Source organism: Dromiciops gliroides, chromosome 3, assembly GCF_019393635.1.
Source record: "Dromiciops gliroides isolate mDroGli1 chromosome 3, mDroGli1.pri, whole genome shotgun sequence".
NCBI lineage: Eukaryota > Metazoa > Chordata > Mammalia > Microbiotheria > Microbiotheriidae > Dromiciops > Dromiciops gliroides.
Window position 1 is genome coordinate 2,786,213 of NC_057863.1, and position 18,799 is coordinate 2,805,011.

The 18,799-nt window shown below is 48.1% G+C and overlaps 1 protein-coding gene across 8 annotated transcripts in view; it reads left to right on the top strand.

The window, feature by feature from the left end:
• The window catches only part of ACAP2 (ArfGAP with coiled-coil, ankyrin repeat and PH domains 2), a 115,584-nt gene extending 97,300 nt beyond the window's left edge, over positions 1-18,284 (top strand). For 4 of the 8 annotated variants that reach the window (XM_043990947.1, XM_043990949.1, XM_043990948.1 and 1 more), the window contains 8 exons: positions 3,715-3,914; positions 4,273-4,377; positions 4,758-4,850; positions 5,590-5,777; positions 6,334-6,443; positions 7,587-7,697; positions 9,100-9,161; positions 14,452-18,284. In XM_043990947.1, the coding sequence (XP_043846882.1) occupies positions 3,715-3,914; positions 4,273-4,377; positions 4,758-4,850; positions 5,590-5,777; positions 6,334-6,443; positions 7,587-7,697; positions 9,100-9,161; positions 14,452-14,552 (970 nt within the window). In that variant the 3' untranslated portion in view covers positions 14,553-18,284. Of the gene's footprint in view, positions 1-3,714; positions 3,915-4,272; positions 4,378-4,757; positions 4,851-5,589; positions 5,778-6,333; positions 6,444-7,586; positions 7,698-9,099; positions 14,257-14,451 lie in introns of all 8 variants that reach the window. The other 4 variants (XR_006355474.1, XR_006355475.1, XM_043990951.1 and 1 more) reach the window with 2 other exon arrangements.
• The last annotated feature ends 515 nt before the right edge of the window (positions 18,285-18,799 follow it).

Consider the following 18,799-nt stretch of genomic DNA (forward strand, 5'->3'; position numbering starts at 1 on the left):
CTTACTAGCTGTGTGACCCTGGGCAAGTCACTTAACCCCCATTGCCCTACAAAAAAGACAACAAAAATAATCAGAATGTATTATACACAATTGTATGCTAATAAAACTAAACACAAAAGAAATAGAGGAGTATCTTCAAAAATAGAAAATATCCAGACTATCAGAATATCAGCTAGAGTTCTTAAGTAATCCAGTCTCAGAAAAGGAAGTAGATGTAGCTATAAAGGAACTACCAAATTAAAAAAGAACCCCCAAACTCTAATGGAGTCACAGAATTTTATCCACATCACCAGAGTTAATCTACACTTTTAATGCTATAGCAATCAAATTATTAAAGGAATACTTTATAGAAATTGAAAAATGACAGAATTCATTTAGAAAAATAAAAGACCTCAAATATCAAGGGAAATGATGAAAAAAAGTCAGGACAAAGGGGGACTATCATTTCCAGACCAAAAACTATTTTATAAAGCTGTAGTCATCCAAACTGTCTGGTATTGGTTAAAGAATAGAAAAATAGATCAGTGGAACAAAATAGAAAGAAGAGATTCAGAAACAATAGAACTCAGTAACCAGGGTTAGATAAAGTGGAGAACACTAGTTACGTAGGAAAATTTACTTATTTGATAAAAACTGCTGGGAAAATGGGAAATCAGTCTATCAGAGATTAGATTTCGATGGCCATCTTATACCATACTCCAGAGTACATTCTAAGTCCATATGTGATCTTTTTTTTTGGTTTGGTTGTGGGGTTTTTGGGGTTTTTTTTTTGGGTGAGGCATTTGGGGTTAAGTGACTTGCCCAGGGTCACACAGCTAGTAAGTGTCAAGTGTCTGAGGCCAGATTTGAACTCAGGTTTTCCTGAATCCAGGGCCGATGCTCTATCCACTGGGCCACCTAGCTGCTCCCATATGTGATCTTAATATTTAAAGATTATACTATTAAAAAATTAGAAGAGAAACAGGCCATAGGCCTCTAACAGCTATAGAAGAGAGATGTGTAAATACCCAAACAAGGGATAAAGGCAGTTACAAAGGATAAAATCTCTGTTGATTACTTGGAACTGAGAAGCTTCCACACAGGCATCATTAATACATCTGGGATCAGAAGGAAAGTGGTCAAATGGAAAAAATGTTTGTATCAAATTTCTGTGATATGGGTGTGGTAGCCACAATACATAAACAGTGGGTAAATATGTAGGAGACTAATAGCCATTCCGCAGCATATAAGTGGTCAAAGGATATGAACAGACATTTCTCAAAAGAACTGCAAAATATTTATGACCATGAAAAAAAAATGCTCCAAATCACTAATAATGGTGAAATGCAGGTCAAAATAACCCTAAGGGCGGGGGGGGGGGGGCGGCTAGGTGGCACAGTGGATAAAGCACCAGTCCTGGATTCAGGAGGACCTGAGTTCAAATCTAGCCTCAGACACTTGACACTTACTAGCTGTGTGACCCTGGGCAAGTCACTTAACCCCCATTGCCCTGCAAAAAAAAAAAAAAAAGAAATTTGGGGCAGCTCGGTGGCGCAGTGGATTGAGCACCGGCCCTGGAGTCAGGAGTACCTGGGTTCAAATCCAGCCTCAGACACTTAACACTTACTAGCTGTGTGACCCTGGGCAAGTCACCTAACCCCAATTGCCTCACTAAAAAAAATAAAAATAACCCTAAGGTTTCACCGTACATGCTGCAAATTGGCCCAAAAAAATGGCAACAGCCAATTTTGGAGGGGTTGAGGAAATACATTGTTGGTGGAGTTGTGAAGCAGAACAGCCATTTTGGAAAGCAGTTTGGAATTCTGGAAATAAGGTACAATGTCCCGAGATGCCATCACCAGGCTTCATACCCCAGGAAGCCATCTTTAAGAAGAAAACCTCCCTTCACACCAAAATATTTATAGCCATCTTTTTTTGTGATCGCTAAGAGTTGGAAACAAGTAGATGCCCATCGAATGGAAAATGGCTAACTAACTTGTAGTGCATGGATGTGATAGAATATTACTGTGCTGTGAGAAGTGATGGGCCTCCTGGAGCAAATACAAAATCCTCCATTTGCCATTCAATGCCCATCATAAGCTGTAGGCTCTTTCTCACGTCTCTCTGATCCAGTGCCACTGGCCTTCTGACTGCCTCAAACAAGACTCTCTGTTTCTCGTGCTGTCCCAGCCAGTGGCTGGAATGCCTTCCCCTCCTCCTCTCCAGTGTTTTTGGCTTGCCTGACCTCCCTTCAAGTCTCCACTAAAATCCTACCTTCTGCAGAAATCTCTTTTAATTCTACTGCCTTCCCTTTGTTAATTATCTCCAATTTTTCCTTCATTTAACTTGTCTGTACATAGGTTCTTTGCCTATTATCTCCCCCATGATTGTGAGCTGCTTGAGACTGACTTTTCCCTTGCTTTGGATCTCATTGCTTTGTATTAAGAGCACAAAAGAACACCTATTGAGGGGCAGCTAGGTGGCGCAGTGGATAGAGCACCAGCCCTGGAGTCAGGAGGACCTGAGTTCAAATCCAGCCTCAGACACTTAACACTTACTAGCTGTGTGACCTTGGGCAAGTCACTTAACTCCAATTGCCTCACTTTAAAAAAAAAAAAAAGAACACCTAGTGAAAATGTGGATTTTTAAAAAAAAATGTAGGTTGGCATTTGTATTCTCTTATGAGCATGACATCCGTTTTATGAATTTTGGAAGCAGAAATGTGACTTGTTGCCCCATTCACCACACATTTGTTGATGTTAAAGTGTCTTCGCCCTGCAAACTCCCATTTGATGCTTGGGGAGGTAGAAACTCTCAGATCTATAGATATCACCGACATAGAGAACAGACGAGCTGAGATGCCAGTCACACGCAGCAGCCCCTTCTGAGTACATCAGAGAAGGGCCCATGGTGGGATGGGCAGATGCTGTTTGCCAGAGTGAAAGAATAAATTCTTCCTCACACTTGTCAAGGCCAGGGAGGGCCTGTTCTGCCTTTCTGTGCCCTTGGTTTGCCCCACTGAAGCCTGTCTAGTGGTTTTTAATGGCGTGCTTCATGAGCGCCAAAAGGAGATGGAGGGTATTCTAAGTGCCTATGACAAACTGTGAGCTCGAGGGGCGTGGCCGTGCCACAGAGCAGGGAAGTTCACAGAACTTCCGGGGCAACAGATTCCTGGAGATTTTGGAGCCCAGAAGTGGCATGACTAGACCCACGTATCTTTTATTCTGCCCTAGCCCTGTGGTATCCTTGGTATACAGAACGCCCTGGGAGGGAGCTCCCTCTACTGTTTGTGTACCTTCCAGCTGGGAGAGTTCCCTGGGGCCCTGGGGGTTTCAGTGCCTTACGCTGGATGCCCCAGTCCTTCCAGTATGGGAGGTTGGGCTTAAAGCCTTCAGGGCAATTTTGAGTCAGCCGTGGTGTAAAAAGCAGGGCTTCTTGAACTTTTTCCATTTGCCACCCCTTTTCACCTGAGAAATTTTTATGCAACCCTGAGTATGTAGGTCTATAAAGTGGGTATACATAACCTTTACTGTTGCCAAATTTCTCAGGACCCTATATGGGGTTGTGCCCCACAGTTTAAGAAGCTTTGTTATAAAGTATGGGTTGGGGTTAAAGGGAATATCCTGATCTAGCGACACTCCGAGAATGATCAGAAATGTCTCATGGTCTCTTTTTTGGTTTGGACCGACAGTTACTAGGGCACTGACTCACATGTCCTCTGCTTTTCTGTATCAGGCAGGAGAAGGAAGCATATATCAAAGCAAAGTACGTGGAAAGGAAGTTTGTGGATAAGGATTCTGTTTCTTCATCACCACCAGAGGAAGGGAAGAAAACTCTGAGCCAAGGTCGGGAGGAGAAGGGACTCAGCTTCTCAAAGCCAGCACTAGAGGACCCCGTTGGACCATCAGCCAGAAGTTTAGACATTGACCCCTTTGGTAAGTCTCAGACAGCCTGATTGTTATTTTAATGAATTAGTATCATGAATTGTTAGCTTAAGGCAGGTAACCCAAGTCATATCTTTTTCAGCCTTCACAGGAAATGGTAGATTTCTTTGCTAGTTGTCATCCTTAAAAGAATGCCCTTCGGGGGGCGGCTGTCAAACTCACATTTCGGTAGACTGACAGACATGATTAGATCTGGGCCATCATTTCCCCCAAGCCTAACCCAAGCCAACAACGTCTTAGTTACCTAACTTCCTTTTTGCTCTGTCTGAATCTCCCCCAATAACACTCTTTCCTGCCCTTTTCCCTTCTTACTGCCTGCTTTGTGCTTTGATAACTTGCATGTACCCAGCGGTGGCTGTAAATAGCGACGAGGCCAGGCGGGAATCTCTGTTCTGTCCTGATGAGCTAGACTCCCTCTTCTCCTACTTTGATACCTCTTCAAAACTGCGTAGTAGTAAGTACTCCTCTGTCTGGCAGAGCCTTCCAAGTTGGTGCTAGTACTCGTTGTGTGGTGGGACCATGTCTTTACCTGTGAGCTCATTTGTCATGGAGCATCCCTTTCAACTATGTCAGAGTCTCAGCACTTTGCTTCTCCTGACCTGGAAGGGATCGATGTAAAGGGTGATTGTAGACTCTGGCGATCCAGATAGCGGGATAAGCTAAGTGCTTGCAAATCATTCAGTGTTTGGTAAAAGTATCTCAATTATTCCAAATTCATTGGCGGCGGCTGGCGGCCAGATGAATTGGAGGAGAGCAAGCTTTAGCATGCTGTCTGTGACACACGTTCCCTCCCTGGCAGGGGCTCATGCCTTGTGCACCTTTTGTTTTACACAGTCAAAAGCAATGACAGCGGAATCCAGCAGTGTGCTGATGATATCAGAGAAGGCCTGTCCTCTGTGGTTTCTGCTAACAGTTTATACGAACCAGGTGGGTTTTTTTCCACTTAAATTGTATTTAAATTGGCTTTTGCCCAAAGGTTTTTCTGAAAACTCTGCTGTTATTCTTGAAAGAGTCACCAAATAGAGCCACAGGCTGATAAGAGAAGCCCCACAATGGGACAGGGAAGTGCCCTATCTCCTGTTGGCTCTGTCCAGTAGTAAGGCCCTCCTTCATTTCTTCTCCTGGGAGCCCCTAGGACCGATGGAAAAGATTCCACCAGAAGCTGGGGAATGTCTCATTTTGAGCTCCTTCTGTCTCTGCCGTGTATCCCTGGGACACCCTTCCGTTCCAGGATATGTTAGTCTTCTCACCTGGTTTTTCCCCCTGACTTTGACTTGCCACCAGTATTCACAACCTCCCCTCTTCACCAAGTGTTGGGTCCTTTCCTAGATGTAGGATGGAGCATTTAACCATCTCCTGGGTGGCGACCCTGCTACCAGAGTCGTCAGCCATCACCTGTCGTTTCGGTCTGGGAGGAAGACCAGAGGCCCCTTGGGGAATTTCATTTGCAGTCTGAGGACTGATGGCCGCCAGGCTGGGCTCCCCATTCCCCTAAGTTCCTGTGGCCTGGAGGGTGGCTCTTGGAGGCCTTTTCAGCCTCCTACAGGTGCGGTTAACAGTTGGCCCTTGTCAGCACAAGGCACGCATTGATTGGGAAGAGTTGACTCCAGGGCCGCCCCGTTGGCATTTTTGCACCTCGTGGCTCATGGATGTGTTTCCTTTTCAGAGGGAGAAAGGCGAGATTCTTCAGTATTTCTTGAATTTAAGCACGTCCATCCAGGACTCCAGCTGTACCGGGCTTCCTATGAAAAAAGGCTTCCCGACATGGCTGAGGCATTGGCTCATGGAGCAGATGTCAACTGGGCAAACCCTGAAGAGAGCCAAGCCACACCACTTATCCAGGCTGTCTTAGGGGTAGGGAAGCTGTGCCGCATGCGCGGTGGGGGTGGCTGCAGAGAGGCGGTCTGGCATGTCCATCCTGAGAACAATTTCATTGTGATTTTTGTCAGTAAGGTCTGGAAGAGACCTTGGGGGCCCCTTCCCTCCTTCTACAGAAGAGGAAGCTGAGACAGGCAGAGGTTAAATAGCTGACCCAGGGTTATGCAGCCAGTAAGTGTCGGAGGGCAGGATTTGAACCCAGAGCTTCGGACTCCAAGTTGGGTGCCCCGGCAGCTGTACCTGCTGCACCTCTGGCAGCAGCAGCAGCGAAGTGGCTCATTAAATCATGATTGAAGATGGGCTCATTAAACTTTTTTGTTGTCGTACTAAATGAGTTGGGGTTTTCTCCTCATGCTCCCAGGCCAGACATTCCTTAGCAAAGACTGGAAGTGTGCCGTCTCTTTGACGGTGCCCCTGAGAGCAAGGTGACTGCCCCTGAGGAAGAGCTCGGGGCCAGAGAGTAGAGTCGGTCAGTCTCAGGTCCTGGCCATATCGTCAGCTTCTAATTCATTCTGGCTTTGTTATTTCCTAGGGCTCCCTGGTGACCTGTGAGTTCCTCCTGCAGAATGGTGCTAACGTGAACCAGAGGGATGCCAAGGGGCGAGGCCCGCTGCACCACGCCACCGTCTTGGGACACACTGGGTAAGGGCCCGTGAGTCCCATCAGTGCAATCAAATATCATTTGAAATGGGAAGGAAAACAAAGGCCACTCACCCCCAGGCGCCCTGCATCTCTTGTAAGCTCTTGGGTGTGTGCGGCCCCTTCTGTCCCCCAGGAGACGCCCCAGTCCATTCAGTCAGGGAGTGTTTTGGGTGCTCTTGTGGTGTCAGTGGGGCAGAAGAGAGCTCACCACGGGGGGGGGGGGGGGGGGGGAGGCTGTAGGAGTTGGGCTGATTCTTGGAGGCAGCCGGAAAACCTCCAAGGCAGAGGTGGGGAGAGGGTGTTCAGCCTTGGGGGACAGTCCCTGCGAGGACACGGAGAGGGGAGAAGGCCATGGTGTCGTCCGCCGGGCCCTTGTCACCTGGCCTGACTTCTGTGGTCACCTTCCTCAAATGCCCTTCTGGCCTTGCACAGACGGTTTCCTTCCTTGTGCATCAAAGCTGCGGCGGCGTTTTTAACTCCAGTCTTCCCAGTGACCCCTGGCTTTTTCCTGACTTGAGCAGAGGCTCACGTCCAGATCATCTCCTTCAGACGCTTGGGCTCGCCAGGCTCTGTGCATTGCTTTGCTTCATTTCCTCCACCAGAAGCACCGAGGAAAACAGTAGCTTTTCTCAGCCCTTTGTTCTCGTGCATTTGTCATCTCATCAGCCTGGTTAGGTCTTCCCTTGCTAAAGACCCAGCCGGGCACTCGGCCCTTTCCCTCCTGTGAGATGGTCCAGCCTGTGGGCCCCTGGTATCTCTCCCTCCTCCCTCAAGCCAGCCCGTCCTCTCTTCTTGTCCTTTCTGGCTGCTCCTGGCATGGAGGTGCCATAGGCGACACTCTGGTTCTGTGCTCCCTTTGGCACGCGCCCTTTTTGGTCCTCCCCATAGGTCAGAACGGGGCCCTTTGCCTTGGTCTCTAGCAGTGCCACATGCCCACCTTTGCCAGTTAGAAGAGGCGGGCCGAAATCCTTGTTTAGCTGGATTTTAAAGCTTGCTTGGCAGGGTGAAGACTGCCATCCATATGACTTTACATTCCCCTCATGCCTTTTGCCTGGGCACTCTGCTAATGCCTGCTGTGGGAATGGCGGCACTTCCCTCTTAAAATCAGTCTGGGCTCGTGGGGACTCGATTCTTTTTCCACAGGCAGGTGTGTTTGTTCCTGAAACGAGGTGCCAACCAGCACGCCCCCGACGAGGAAGGGAATGACCCACTGAGCATTGCCGTAGAAGCCGCGAATGCAGATATCGTGACCCTGTAAGTCTGCCTGTTCACGCTGGGGACGAAGGCTGCCTGTTGGGGGCCTGGGAGAAATGGCTCCGGGAACACTCGAGATTTAGTAAGAATGTCAGCAAGATGGTTTGGGGGGCAGGGTCAGACTCTCAGAGAGGGCAAAAAGAGGATCAGCCCTTCTCAGGGTCTGCCAGTGGAGTGGAGCAGCGTGATGGAGGGGCTAGCTTTCAGACAATATGGCGGGTGTGCTGTGAGTGCCCAAGACCTGCACCATGGGCATTGTTCATGGGGCTGCTGCCCACCTTCTCTCCTCTCTTTTCCTCATACACTCATAGACCCTTTGCTGCCATGACACTCACTAGGTTTAAAAGGGGCAGAACAAAGCAGACAGAGCTTAGGCTCTCAGAGGAGGGGAGCTCTGTGTATCTGCCCCGCTTGTCTTCCTCTTCCCTGGGAGGCACGGCCAAGAGCTGGGGATGAAGGGTAGGCAGGCAGCATTTCCACAGTCGTCACAGACCAGAAAGAACGCTGCCAGCCTGGGGGTGGGCTCTTGGTGAAGGCTTCACAGGGAGATGGGAACAGAATCAGGCGGGAGAAGGAGAGGGATGCACTAGGATCTGTAGCCATGGCGGTAAGAGCCATGAGCAATAGGGATGGCCCTACCAAGGCATCCGAATGTTCTTCCGAGAATCTGGCAGCCATGTCTTGGATTTGGGCTGTGCGTTCTGTGTTCCAAACCACTGCTGACAGATCGTAAGAACACTTCTTTTAAATCGCAAAGGGTTCTGAGTAGACCAACCGCGTTTGGACCAGCTCCTTCCCAGCAGCCTCAGCAGCCGTGGCCACTTCATGAGCCTGAGGGGCCATGGGGAGGCAAGCTTGCTGCACCCAAGAGCCCTTCCCTCCGACCCTGCTTGGTCCTTGGGGGAGCTCAGAAACTTTCCAGATGGACCAGAGCGCTTCTGCTCTTCATTCATAGCTTAGGAAAATAGATGTGGCCAAATCATGATTTTGTTGATAGGGTTTTGTAAAATCTTCCAAGGAGCTCGCTGGCCAGACATTTTGCATTCCTTTAATCCCAGCTGCAGGGAGGCTGAGGCTGGCAGAGGGAGTAAGCTCAGGGCTCTGCCCAAAGTCTGGCCCCGGTTCAGTGAACCCCAAGGAGGTCAGACAGTCCTGGGCCAGTGAGTAAGTGTGGGATCCCTTCCCAGCAGACCCAGCCTCAGAAGAAGAGGAAGGCTGCCAAGTGTGGGCCTGTGTGAGCCTTCTCTCCGTAGCACCAGTTCAAGGCATCGTGCCCGGGTCCAGAAGCCGGTTTTCTCATGCTGCTGTGCGTGGTTTCCTGAATAAGTGACCTGGGCAGGGCTGTGATGCCGCTTCGCGCTGCTTTGGTTTCTCTCATCAAATCTTTTTCTTTTAACCCCAGGTTGCGTTTGGCCAGAATGAATGAAGAGATGCGCGAGTCTGAAGGACTTTACGGACAGCCAGGTCAATATTCTCCCAATAACCACACGGAGATGCAGTATAAGAAATGCATTCAAGAATTTATCAGTTTACAGTTAGAAGATCCGTAATTCTTAGACAAAAGATGTCACCTTGGTACAATAGTGTTTTTTAACTTGACTTGTAAGTTGTGACTTCCTTGGCCGATATGTGTACAGTGTTCAGTGGCTTCTCCAGGGGTTCGTGGCCAGGCCTTTAGACACCAGCTCCCTCCTGCCCGCTGTGGACTTCCTCTCTCTGCCATACGTCTTTCTCCTGCCCTTAAATATTCCAATGAGGGGGCAAGGACGGCCAGGGCTACGTAACACACCCATGGGGCAACAGAGTGGGTGTTTTCTGATGAGAATCCCCCTGGAGGAGTCTGTTGTCAGGTGGGGAAAACAGTCATTCCTCAGTGCCCGTCACCAAATCCTTCATTGGCCAAAGAAATCCTAGTCTCTTTGATGTGTGGGGAAGACAAAAGAGAAAAGTTGACTAAATTAAGAAATGTGTGTATGCTAGAAAAAAAATGAACTAATTTGGGAGGCTTTGAAATGCCTGTCAGGTCAGTAGGCCGTAATGGGCTGCAGTAGCCAGTTCATAGACAGAAGTCTGTGTAGGGGAAATGTACGATTCGGCGTGTCCAGAATGCACAGTAACTGATGAAATGTGTTTAAATACTGTCCCCAAACTCGTTTGTTTAGTTGAGCAAAATCCTGATGTGCTCATCTCCTCCATACTCAGAACGAGGAGTTCTTAGCCCGGGACGAGTTGGCACGCCGAGCTGGAGGCACCTCCAGCCTGGACAGTTGTCCACACTTGGTGTTCTCTGAGATGAGAGTCGCTCGCAGAGGCCTCTCATGCCATTACATGACTTTAGTCTTAGGGATTCATCAAACACTCCCATTCATGTCCACCTTGGTTAGATTTCAGCTTCTCATGCCTGAGAGGTGAGCTCGAACATGTGTAGCCAGATAGCTGCGATGGGCATTTTGGTCTCACCAACACCGAGAGACTTTATTTAGCATGTAGAAGGAGGCTTCCTTCCCCTTTCGAGCCTCGAAGTGTCTCTGGTCTTTGCTGACATAAGGCACGCTCTAACAGCTGTTTAAAGTGAGAAGTGAAACGGCAGGCCCCTTCTCAGGGGCTTGTACGACCCTTCTGTGGGTCAAAGGGAGGCTGAAACCTCTAGGCAAGGACAGCTCTGGCTTTTGTCCCACCGTTCAGACAATAGCACGGAGTCTGCCAATCCCGGGCTGTGAATGAGGTGCCATTTGGGGGTGTTCAGCAGTGGTTCTGAAGGTCACCCATTGGTCTAAACTTGAATATTAGATGAGAATTTTATATCAGATATTTAAATGATCCTCTACTTAGTAGGCCATTTTTGAGGCCTCTGTGTTTAAGCACTTTAAAAAGAAAAAAGAGTGTGTGTGTGTGTGTGTGTGTGTGTGCGCACGCGTGTGCGCACACACGTGTGCATAGATACATCTATGTGTATAGCATACTGACATTTACAAGAGAGGTCCCTTTCAGCTTTGTACAGTGACCCTGGTGTTCTAGATTCTTCCATTTGGTCCTGGCTCTTGGCCTGTTGGGTTTGCTAAAGGAGTTCTCTTCACCTGATTAGTCAGAACGTCATTGGTGTGAATTTGGTGTTGGGCAGCAGGAAGCACTCTGCCCATGGCCCAGCACCTGCTCTGCTGCCACCACCATAGATCTTCTCGATGCCTTCCTTGGACCTTTCTGTGGGTTCCGAGCAGAGAAAGTGATTTTGCCCGTCTGTTTAACTGGAAATCTGAAATAGTTGCTAAATAATTGTCTTCCAAATTTTACAATTGGACAGTTTTCAGAATAGACAATTGTTGTGATAGAGATATTACCAGAATACAGATAAGATGTTGCCCATTCCTGGGTGGCCTAGTTAATTCTTTCTGGGGTATAAGGGAGCCCACATGCTTGAGCCCAGGCAGCCCCCTTGTCTCCCTGACGAATCCCGCTGTTTGGCCTCTGGGCAGGGAGGGTCTTCAGGGTTGGATCATTGGGTAACCTTCTTTTTTGTTTGTTTGTTTGTTTGTTTTTGCTGAGGCAATTGGGGTTAAGTGACTTGCCCAGGGTCACACAGCTAGTGAGTGTCAAGTGTCTGAGGCTGGATTTGAACTCAGGTCTTCCTGACTTCAGGGCCGGTGCTCTATCCACTGCGCCACCTAACTGCCCAGTAACCTTCTTTTATAACCCTGGGCTGTGAGGGGAAGTCAGCTTCCTATCTTTGCCTGGTTTGTAGGGTCAGGGCTTCCTGCTCACTTAGAAGGGAAAGTGAGAAATCAATTAAAATCTTCCAAGAGAATCCCTCAGCTCTCTTTTCATAATTCTGAGGAGTCCCGGCTGAGATGCTGAGGTCTCACCTTTGCTAAAACCTGTTTGGATCTTCCAGAGGCTTCTGGGTAGTTCCATCCCTCTCTCCCTGCTTTGTCTAAAAAGCCTAGGATGTAGCCAGATGGGATTCCTATGCTCAGCCCTGTCTCCAGAAGACAGCCACACGCAATCACTGCCCCATAGCTAGAGTCCCTGGGTGTATCAGGATGCGCATAGATCTCTTTCGCTTTGAAGGAGCCGCTTCCCCAAATGCTGACAAGCCAGCGTGGGAGCTGTTGGTCAGAAATCTTGGACAGGCTCACAGGGGAAGTGGCCGTGTGTATTCAGTGACCTGTCCATGCAGGCGAGGGGCTGAGTCCCACGTGTTCAGTGAACCTCATTCCTAAAAGCCAAAGCCCAAACAAGGGAGCTCCCCCTTAATGGGGCAGAGGGGTTTCAAGGGCACCCTGTTGTGTAAACGTTGCAGTGGGTCTCTGGAAGCCTCCCAGAGGAATGCTCTGGCTTGGTTTACCTTCAGAAGTCAGGAGCAGAAAGCCAGCCTGGGTAGGTTTGAATAACTAGATAGCGAATCTGTTGTAGAGAATAACCTTTAAGCCTGACTGTTCCTGCATGTGTTGTGTGTGTGTCATCATCTCATTTCCTCCTGAGACTTCATTTCAGGCCATCACTGCTGGAGACAGGGTGGATGAGGGAAACTAGGTGGCCGCGTGTGGCCGTGTGTGCATGGGCGAGTGTGTGCCCCTATAGGGCAAGCTTCCTCTCGCTGCCGATGCCTCCCAGCAGCAGCAGTACATTTGGTTGCGTGTGGCAGTGTCCACATGGGTCTTGCCCTGGGCAGCGGTCCTTCCAGAGGGGCCGGTCAGGGGGGCTGGCTGGTCTAGCCTGTTGGCCCGGCCAGGAGCTGAAGGCCCTACTCCTGCCCTCTTGGTGCTTGGTGCTTGCTGCCTGGGACCTTTCTGGGGTACGGTTGGCCTCCTTCCCCAGTGTCTCCTGTGTGCCTTTTCTGTCCCTTTTGGTGTGGAAGAGTAAAACCTACGCTAGAGTATTTTTGTATTAAGCTGTGGCCTGCACTTTAAATACACTTTGGGAAGATCCGTTGCCAGACTCCAGTTTAACCAATGGGGACAAATGCTATTTTGCACTGTTTACAATAAGTATTTTATGGCAGCAGGTAAGAGAAGGGAAACTTGCTTCAAATTCTCTTTTCTAGAATTCATTCGGCTGCGGTTGCCTCCTTCTCATTTTTTTTTTTTAGTGAGGCAATTGGGGTTAAGTGACTTGCCCAGGGTCACACAGCTAGTAAGTGTTAAGTGTCTGAGGCCAGATTTGAACTCAGGTACTCCTGACTCCAAGGCCAGTGCTCTATCCACTGCGCCACCTAGCTGCCCCCTTCTCATTTGTTTTTAATCTCCTCACATGGCCTCCCAAGGCCGCCAGAAGGGCTTTTTGTGTATGTGTGTGTGTGTGTGTGTGTGTGTGTAGGAGGGGTGTGTAGGAGGGAACTCAGAAGTCCCTGGGCAGGGAGGTGGGCTGTCCCATGAATAGTTGCTATCTGTGAGGGGGCTAAAGTTCTAGCTAGACTGTCTAAAAACCTAATGAGTTGTCGCCAGTCAGTCAGAAGCTGGTTCCTCTATCAAATCAGCTGAGCATGGATCCTGCTGACTTGGTCAACTCAATGTTGGCTCCCATCAGCCATGTCAGTTCCTTTGCATTCGTCTAGACACAACATCAGATTCCTGGGGTTTCAGCTCGGGAAGGATCCCCAGAGCAAACTCAGATTTCTGTCAGTAACTGACTTCCTTAACTCCGAGAGGGAAATCTGATCTAGAACCTTCCTCTTGGAGCTGATGCCCAAGTTTCAGATCAGCGGGACAGGCACCGATTGCTTCCCCCCAATTTCTGAGAGGCCCAGCCCCATTCCTTCTACCCACACCTGCACACGTGGCAGCCTCTTGTCGCAGCAGGAGCTTTGCTGTGAGCCCAGGGCATGATAGAGGCAGGGGGCCTGTGACTGGCTCTGGAAGGGGTAGCGGAACTGTGTTGTTGAAGCAGGTGTTGTTCACCTGTGCTTTGGCTCCATGGCCCAACCCCTGAGAAGAGGAGGAGTATTCCATGCTGGTCCCCGTGCTGGAATTAACCCACCAAGTAAAACAGCATTGGGAATAAGCTCTTACACTTGTGTGTCTGGGGTGTGGCCTCGGTCTCCTAGGGGTGTGTGTGTGTGTGTGTGTGTGTGTGTGTGTGTGTGAGTGTGTATGTTCACCTGTGTCTCAAAGGATGCCTGAGCTGCTCTTCTACTTAGTTAAGCAAAAAAGCTATTTTGAGAGACTGTCAGAGCACCGTTATTCACACAGTCCTGGCCTGTGTGTGCACAACTTTGTGGCTCAAGGTGAGCTCTAAAGAGAGATGCAGTGGTCCAGAGAGATACACCTGGCTGCCTCGCTCAGCCCCCCTCCCTTGACAGATGGGGAAACCGAGGCCCCAGGAGGCAGAGGGACTTGCCCAAGGTCCCACAGGTAGTGGGGGCCAGACACGGGGCGAGATCTCTCCCAGTTACCTGAGGCCGGGTTTTGGGTTTTTTGTCATTGCCTTACGAGGCTCTGGTTGGGTGGGACCTTTGGAGTCCTGAGTGGGTTGGTTATTCTGTGCATTGTTTCCAGCCCTTGGTCTCTACCTTTCTCTAACTCTGCCCTTTCTTCTCTGGCTGCATCTGAGGCACCTTGTCCAGGTATTGGCTTTTTTTACTGTTACCTTTTTCTGTCATTTACTTTGACCTTATTTCTTGTCTCTAAAACTGCTTAGCTCTGACTGTCAAATCATGAACTTCACCGGATTATGTTCTAATTAAGAGACATCAGATTTCATGTACATTTGCAAGTTTGTCGTGTACATCTGACAGTTTCCTCATTTTATTTTTATGCAGGTGATGAAACTTACCAAGACATTTTCCGTGATTTTTCCCAAATGGCCTCCAATAATCCAGAAAAGCTAAACCGTTTCCAGCAAGATTCACAGAAATTCTGAATTTTTTAAAGAAGGGAAACAAATTAAATCTGGTGCCCTCTTATTTACCCAGCTGAAAATGCACCTTTTCCTCCTGCTTTCATGCTGCACATTCAGGTTGTCTAGGTGTTGGATGAGTGATGGGAAAAGGTGTATTCCTTGCCAATTCTCTGTGGAAACAGTTTGGTGAATGATTGTCTCTGCACCTCTGCAGACTGGGAGGAGACTGTTTGGAAATGGGTGCGAGGGGCCTGCTTTCTGGGCTTGCCTGTGCTGGGGGATCGAGGGACTCTTTTTTAAGGAAGCATGGCCACCTCTTTCCATGAATTATGCTTAGCACATTCCATTAGCCGTGCGTACACAGCCGGAGCTCAGGGCCCAGGCTGGCTCTGTGGCCAGCAGAGCCTTCTCTGCCTTCTCATCCCATGTGCAATATGTGATTTTCACAGTGAGGAAGAAAGTCCCTGATCCCAACGGCACCACCCCAGGCTCGGGTCCAGGGGAGAAGTTTGAGCTCCCACCTGGCACAGTCTTCTCCCTCAGAACCTGGTCCTCGGGATGCCGTCTTGTTGGGTCAGCTTCCCTGGTCCTTGCCAGATGTATTGATGCCATAGAATTCTTCTCCCAGAATTAAGCTGTGACCAAGAGGTCACTTTCAAAGGAGCCGACTCGAAAATGGGAGACTTCAGCTTGAGAGGTTGGTTGGGAGCCCCTGCTCCAAAGGGCCCAGCAGATTTGTGCTGGTGGCTGTGTCTGGGCCAGCGAGGACTCGCCTTCCCCCCATCTTCATTCAGAAGCCAGCTTCCCCAGTTCTTGGTCCGCTCTGCCCCGCCTGGGCGCCTGCCCTGGTCCTGCCCAGCCTTACCCATTAGATGCATGTTCTCTGTTCACAAACTCTATTGATCACAGTTCTTTTCATTCCAGAGCATCAAAGATGTAGCTCTTGACCTTTTTAGCACGAGGCTCCTTTGTCATGCCTGGCGTCCTGGCATCGTCACATATGCTCTCGACGCTTCTTCTGCATCTGCAGCCACCCCTTGTGTTGAATTGTCCATTACTTGTGAATCACGTCACTAAGGAATAAAAGTGGGATGCTGACACTTGGGCTCCAAGTAGAGACTTGGACTGTGAGTGGAGAAATGCCGTGTGATTTTGTGATTTGAGTAGAGCGTCATTTCCAACATTAGAATTTTAAATAGATCATAGTTAGTTACGTCGTCAGGTGATTTAATGGCAAGTCATATCGTTTTATGAAGAAAAACCAAGCCAGAGAAAAATCTCGGTAATCTAATTTGTTAAGCTCTATAAATTATCCAGTCTTGCTTAATGATGAGCAATCACTGATGTCTTTGAGAGTGTTAGAGACTTTTCATTTTGTCATTTTAAAACGAGAATTTAAGTCCTCTTGCTTCCCTGTCATATAGCTATGATAAAATGTAAACTTAAGTCCTAAAAGCACATTTTTATATGCCTTTAGACTAGAATTACTTCCTTAAAAAACCTAACATGTTTCCAGTAAAACCATCCAATGTACCTTGATTACAAAGTAAACTACTTACAGCTTTGAAGAAAAAGAAAGTAATAATTTACATAAATCAATGCAAGGGCACAAAACCAGAGCTCTCAGTCAATACAGTTTTAAAGTAGGCTCTGGTTCCCCTACCCCCATCCCTGGGCCTTTTGTTTTGAGATGAATTGCTAAGTCGGAGTGTCCAAGATGAGTATCCTCGTGCTGGCCCTTGGTCCTCCTGGCTGGCTGGAGAATCCCTTGGCACCCACCCCCACCCTTAGGCTCCTAAGCCTCTGCTGCTCTGCCCACCCGGTGCTAAGTAGCGTCCTCTGGTGCTATGAGCCCCCCACACCTTCTGCTCCACTGCAGGCAGCTGCTCACCCTGGCCGCATTAGCTTCACTTTGAGGCACTAACTACAACTGTTGCTTTCTCAAATCTTCCAAGTTCAGTCTTTTCATGGGGGACGTGGTTTTGGCCACCACAATGACCCGTTTCTGCTGCTTGATCTCTCCAAAGCAGCACTTTGTAGTCCCTGTAGGGTGAATGGGCAGAAATTAATTCTGGATTTGGCTTCTGGGCACACCTTGGCTCGATTGCATTTGAAATGCATTTGACCTGTGACTCCTTTCCAGCCAGTTCCCCGGTCAGTTTTGGTTTTGCTCTCATGGCTTCTTATCCTATGTACTACACCTGAGGCTTTTGAAATTGTAACATTGACTCAGACACGGGGGGGTTGTTGTTTAAACGATACAAGTTGAATTGTTGGCTGGATCTGAAGAGGTGCCTGCTGGGCCTTGGGGTCGAGAGACATCAGGACCGTCCGGCTCTGTCACCTATAAGAGAACAGCACTCGGTCCGAGAACAGAACACAGAAGATGGAATTGATTTGGGAAGCTCTGGTTTTTCTTGGTATATTCTGGTTAAGTAGTTGTGATGCCTCCATTACAACAAAAGGTAGATGCTAATGAATGCCACTTGTTTATTACTGTCGGTACAGTGCTTAAATGTTCAGGTATCTCCAAGAGTCCATGGCATTACAGGGTTTGACTGATGACATTGGTCTTCCCTTCAGACTTAGTATCTGCTGTGCTTTCTCAGAGCTGTACATTTGTGTGGAAATGTCTGCGCTCGTCTTCTCATGGTGAATTTGGAAACGTTCCTTTATTTTATGACCTCAACAATTTAATGATCTCTAGTGTATTACGCAGTATTTTCAAAGGTAATCTTACACATGTAGCAACATTTTTTACATTTCTTTGTAAAAAGACATGATTATAATCAATCAGAAAGACCACAACTATTTGTTTTCATTTGTAACAGAATGGAACCCTGGCCTTGAACAGCAGCACTGTTCCCAGGTGGCTGCAAGGCCAGTGATCTCTTTGAAAGTTCATGACCATTCCTCTTTTGAATAGGGATATTGACCCGGGGCTCAGCCCACCTTTACTCTTAGAAAATTGAGGTGAGCCCAGGCCCCTCTTTACCAACAGGATCAATCTTTCTCCATGGCTGATTTGAAATGGTTTAGCCTCCCGGTGGTTGGTGGCTGAGCAACACCCTCTTGTTAAGCCTTTTGGCAGATGCAGAGGGAAGGCCTTTGGGAGATCCTGTGCTCCTTAGAACGTTTTCAGAACATCCGAATGAACCTGTTCAAGTATTTTAAATTGAATTTCAATGAGTCAGTTATACAATTGATATTATTTTTTTAGACGTCTTTTCTGTTTACATCAATTTGCTCTTTTCAGGTGTATAGTGAGTAGTGTTTTTTAATTGCAGAAAATGGTGAATATTCTTTGTTGCATTTATCCTTTTAGCATCCTTTCGTATTATGTTCCATCCAATCCTCTTTTCCCCAAAGGAAATAGAAGAACTTAGTAAAGCCATGTTATGATTATAAGCACGGCAGATTGCCCGGTCATGAGGAGCTGCCCGGTGCTCTGTGGTCAGAATGGGAGGGTCAGCCAGCAGCAAACAGTGAACCCCTTCCTAGCCTTATCCCAGAGCCTGCTCACTGGCATTCCTTTGGGGCTTCCCAGCCCATTCCTCACTCCATTGACTCTCATTAGCCTGTAGATTGGTGTGTCAGACATGGCAGTCGCTTGTTTTCATTGTAAATGCAAAAACACATATGCTCTTATTACTCTAAAATGTACATTATGTAAGAATTGTAAATATTGTACTGGAATAAAGACTTTGTATGCTGAAAAGTTCAAGGAGTGCATCAATAAAACACTTCTTTCCAGCCAAGTGTTGGTTTTCTTCTCCTATCCTGCCCCAGCCAGAATCTGGCCCAGGAGGATGGTTATGTAAGGGTCTTGTGTTCTCCCCCCAACCTTACCCTCTCCCAGATTGCTCTGTGGCTGCCCTTTGGCCAAGAGGATGAGTAAAATGATTTCCTTGAAGCAAGAAATCGAATGCTTTGGGTATTTGAAAGATGTTCTTCTCTTTAGTGGCAAAATTAACTTTGTTGCCCTGTGTTAACCAGCAGAAGCAAGGTGAAGACTGTACCCTAAGTGTTTGTTTGGCCTCTTTTCTCCCCCTCCTTCACCCTGATTACCCCATTTTCAGCCCCTCAAACACCATTCAGTCACTGTGCTCAGTGTTGGAGATATATCATCACCCCAAAGTGGTGCTAACAATTTAGAAACCGCCCCATTTCTTGCAGAGTTTGGACCTGGGGCAGTTACAATTCCATTCCTGGTTCTAATGTTTTTTTGGTGCAAAAGACACGCTTTATATGGGCCGAAGAAGTGGGAT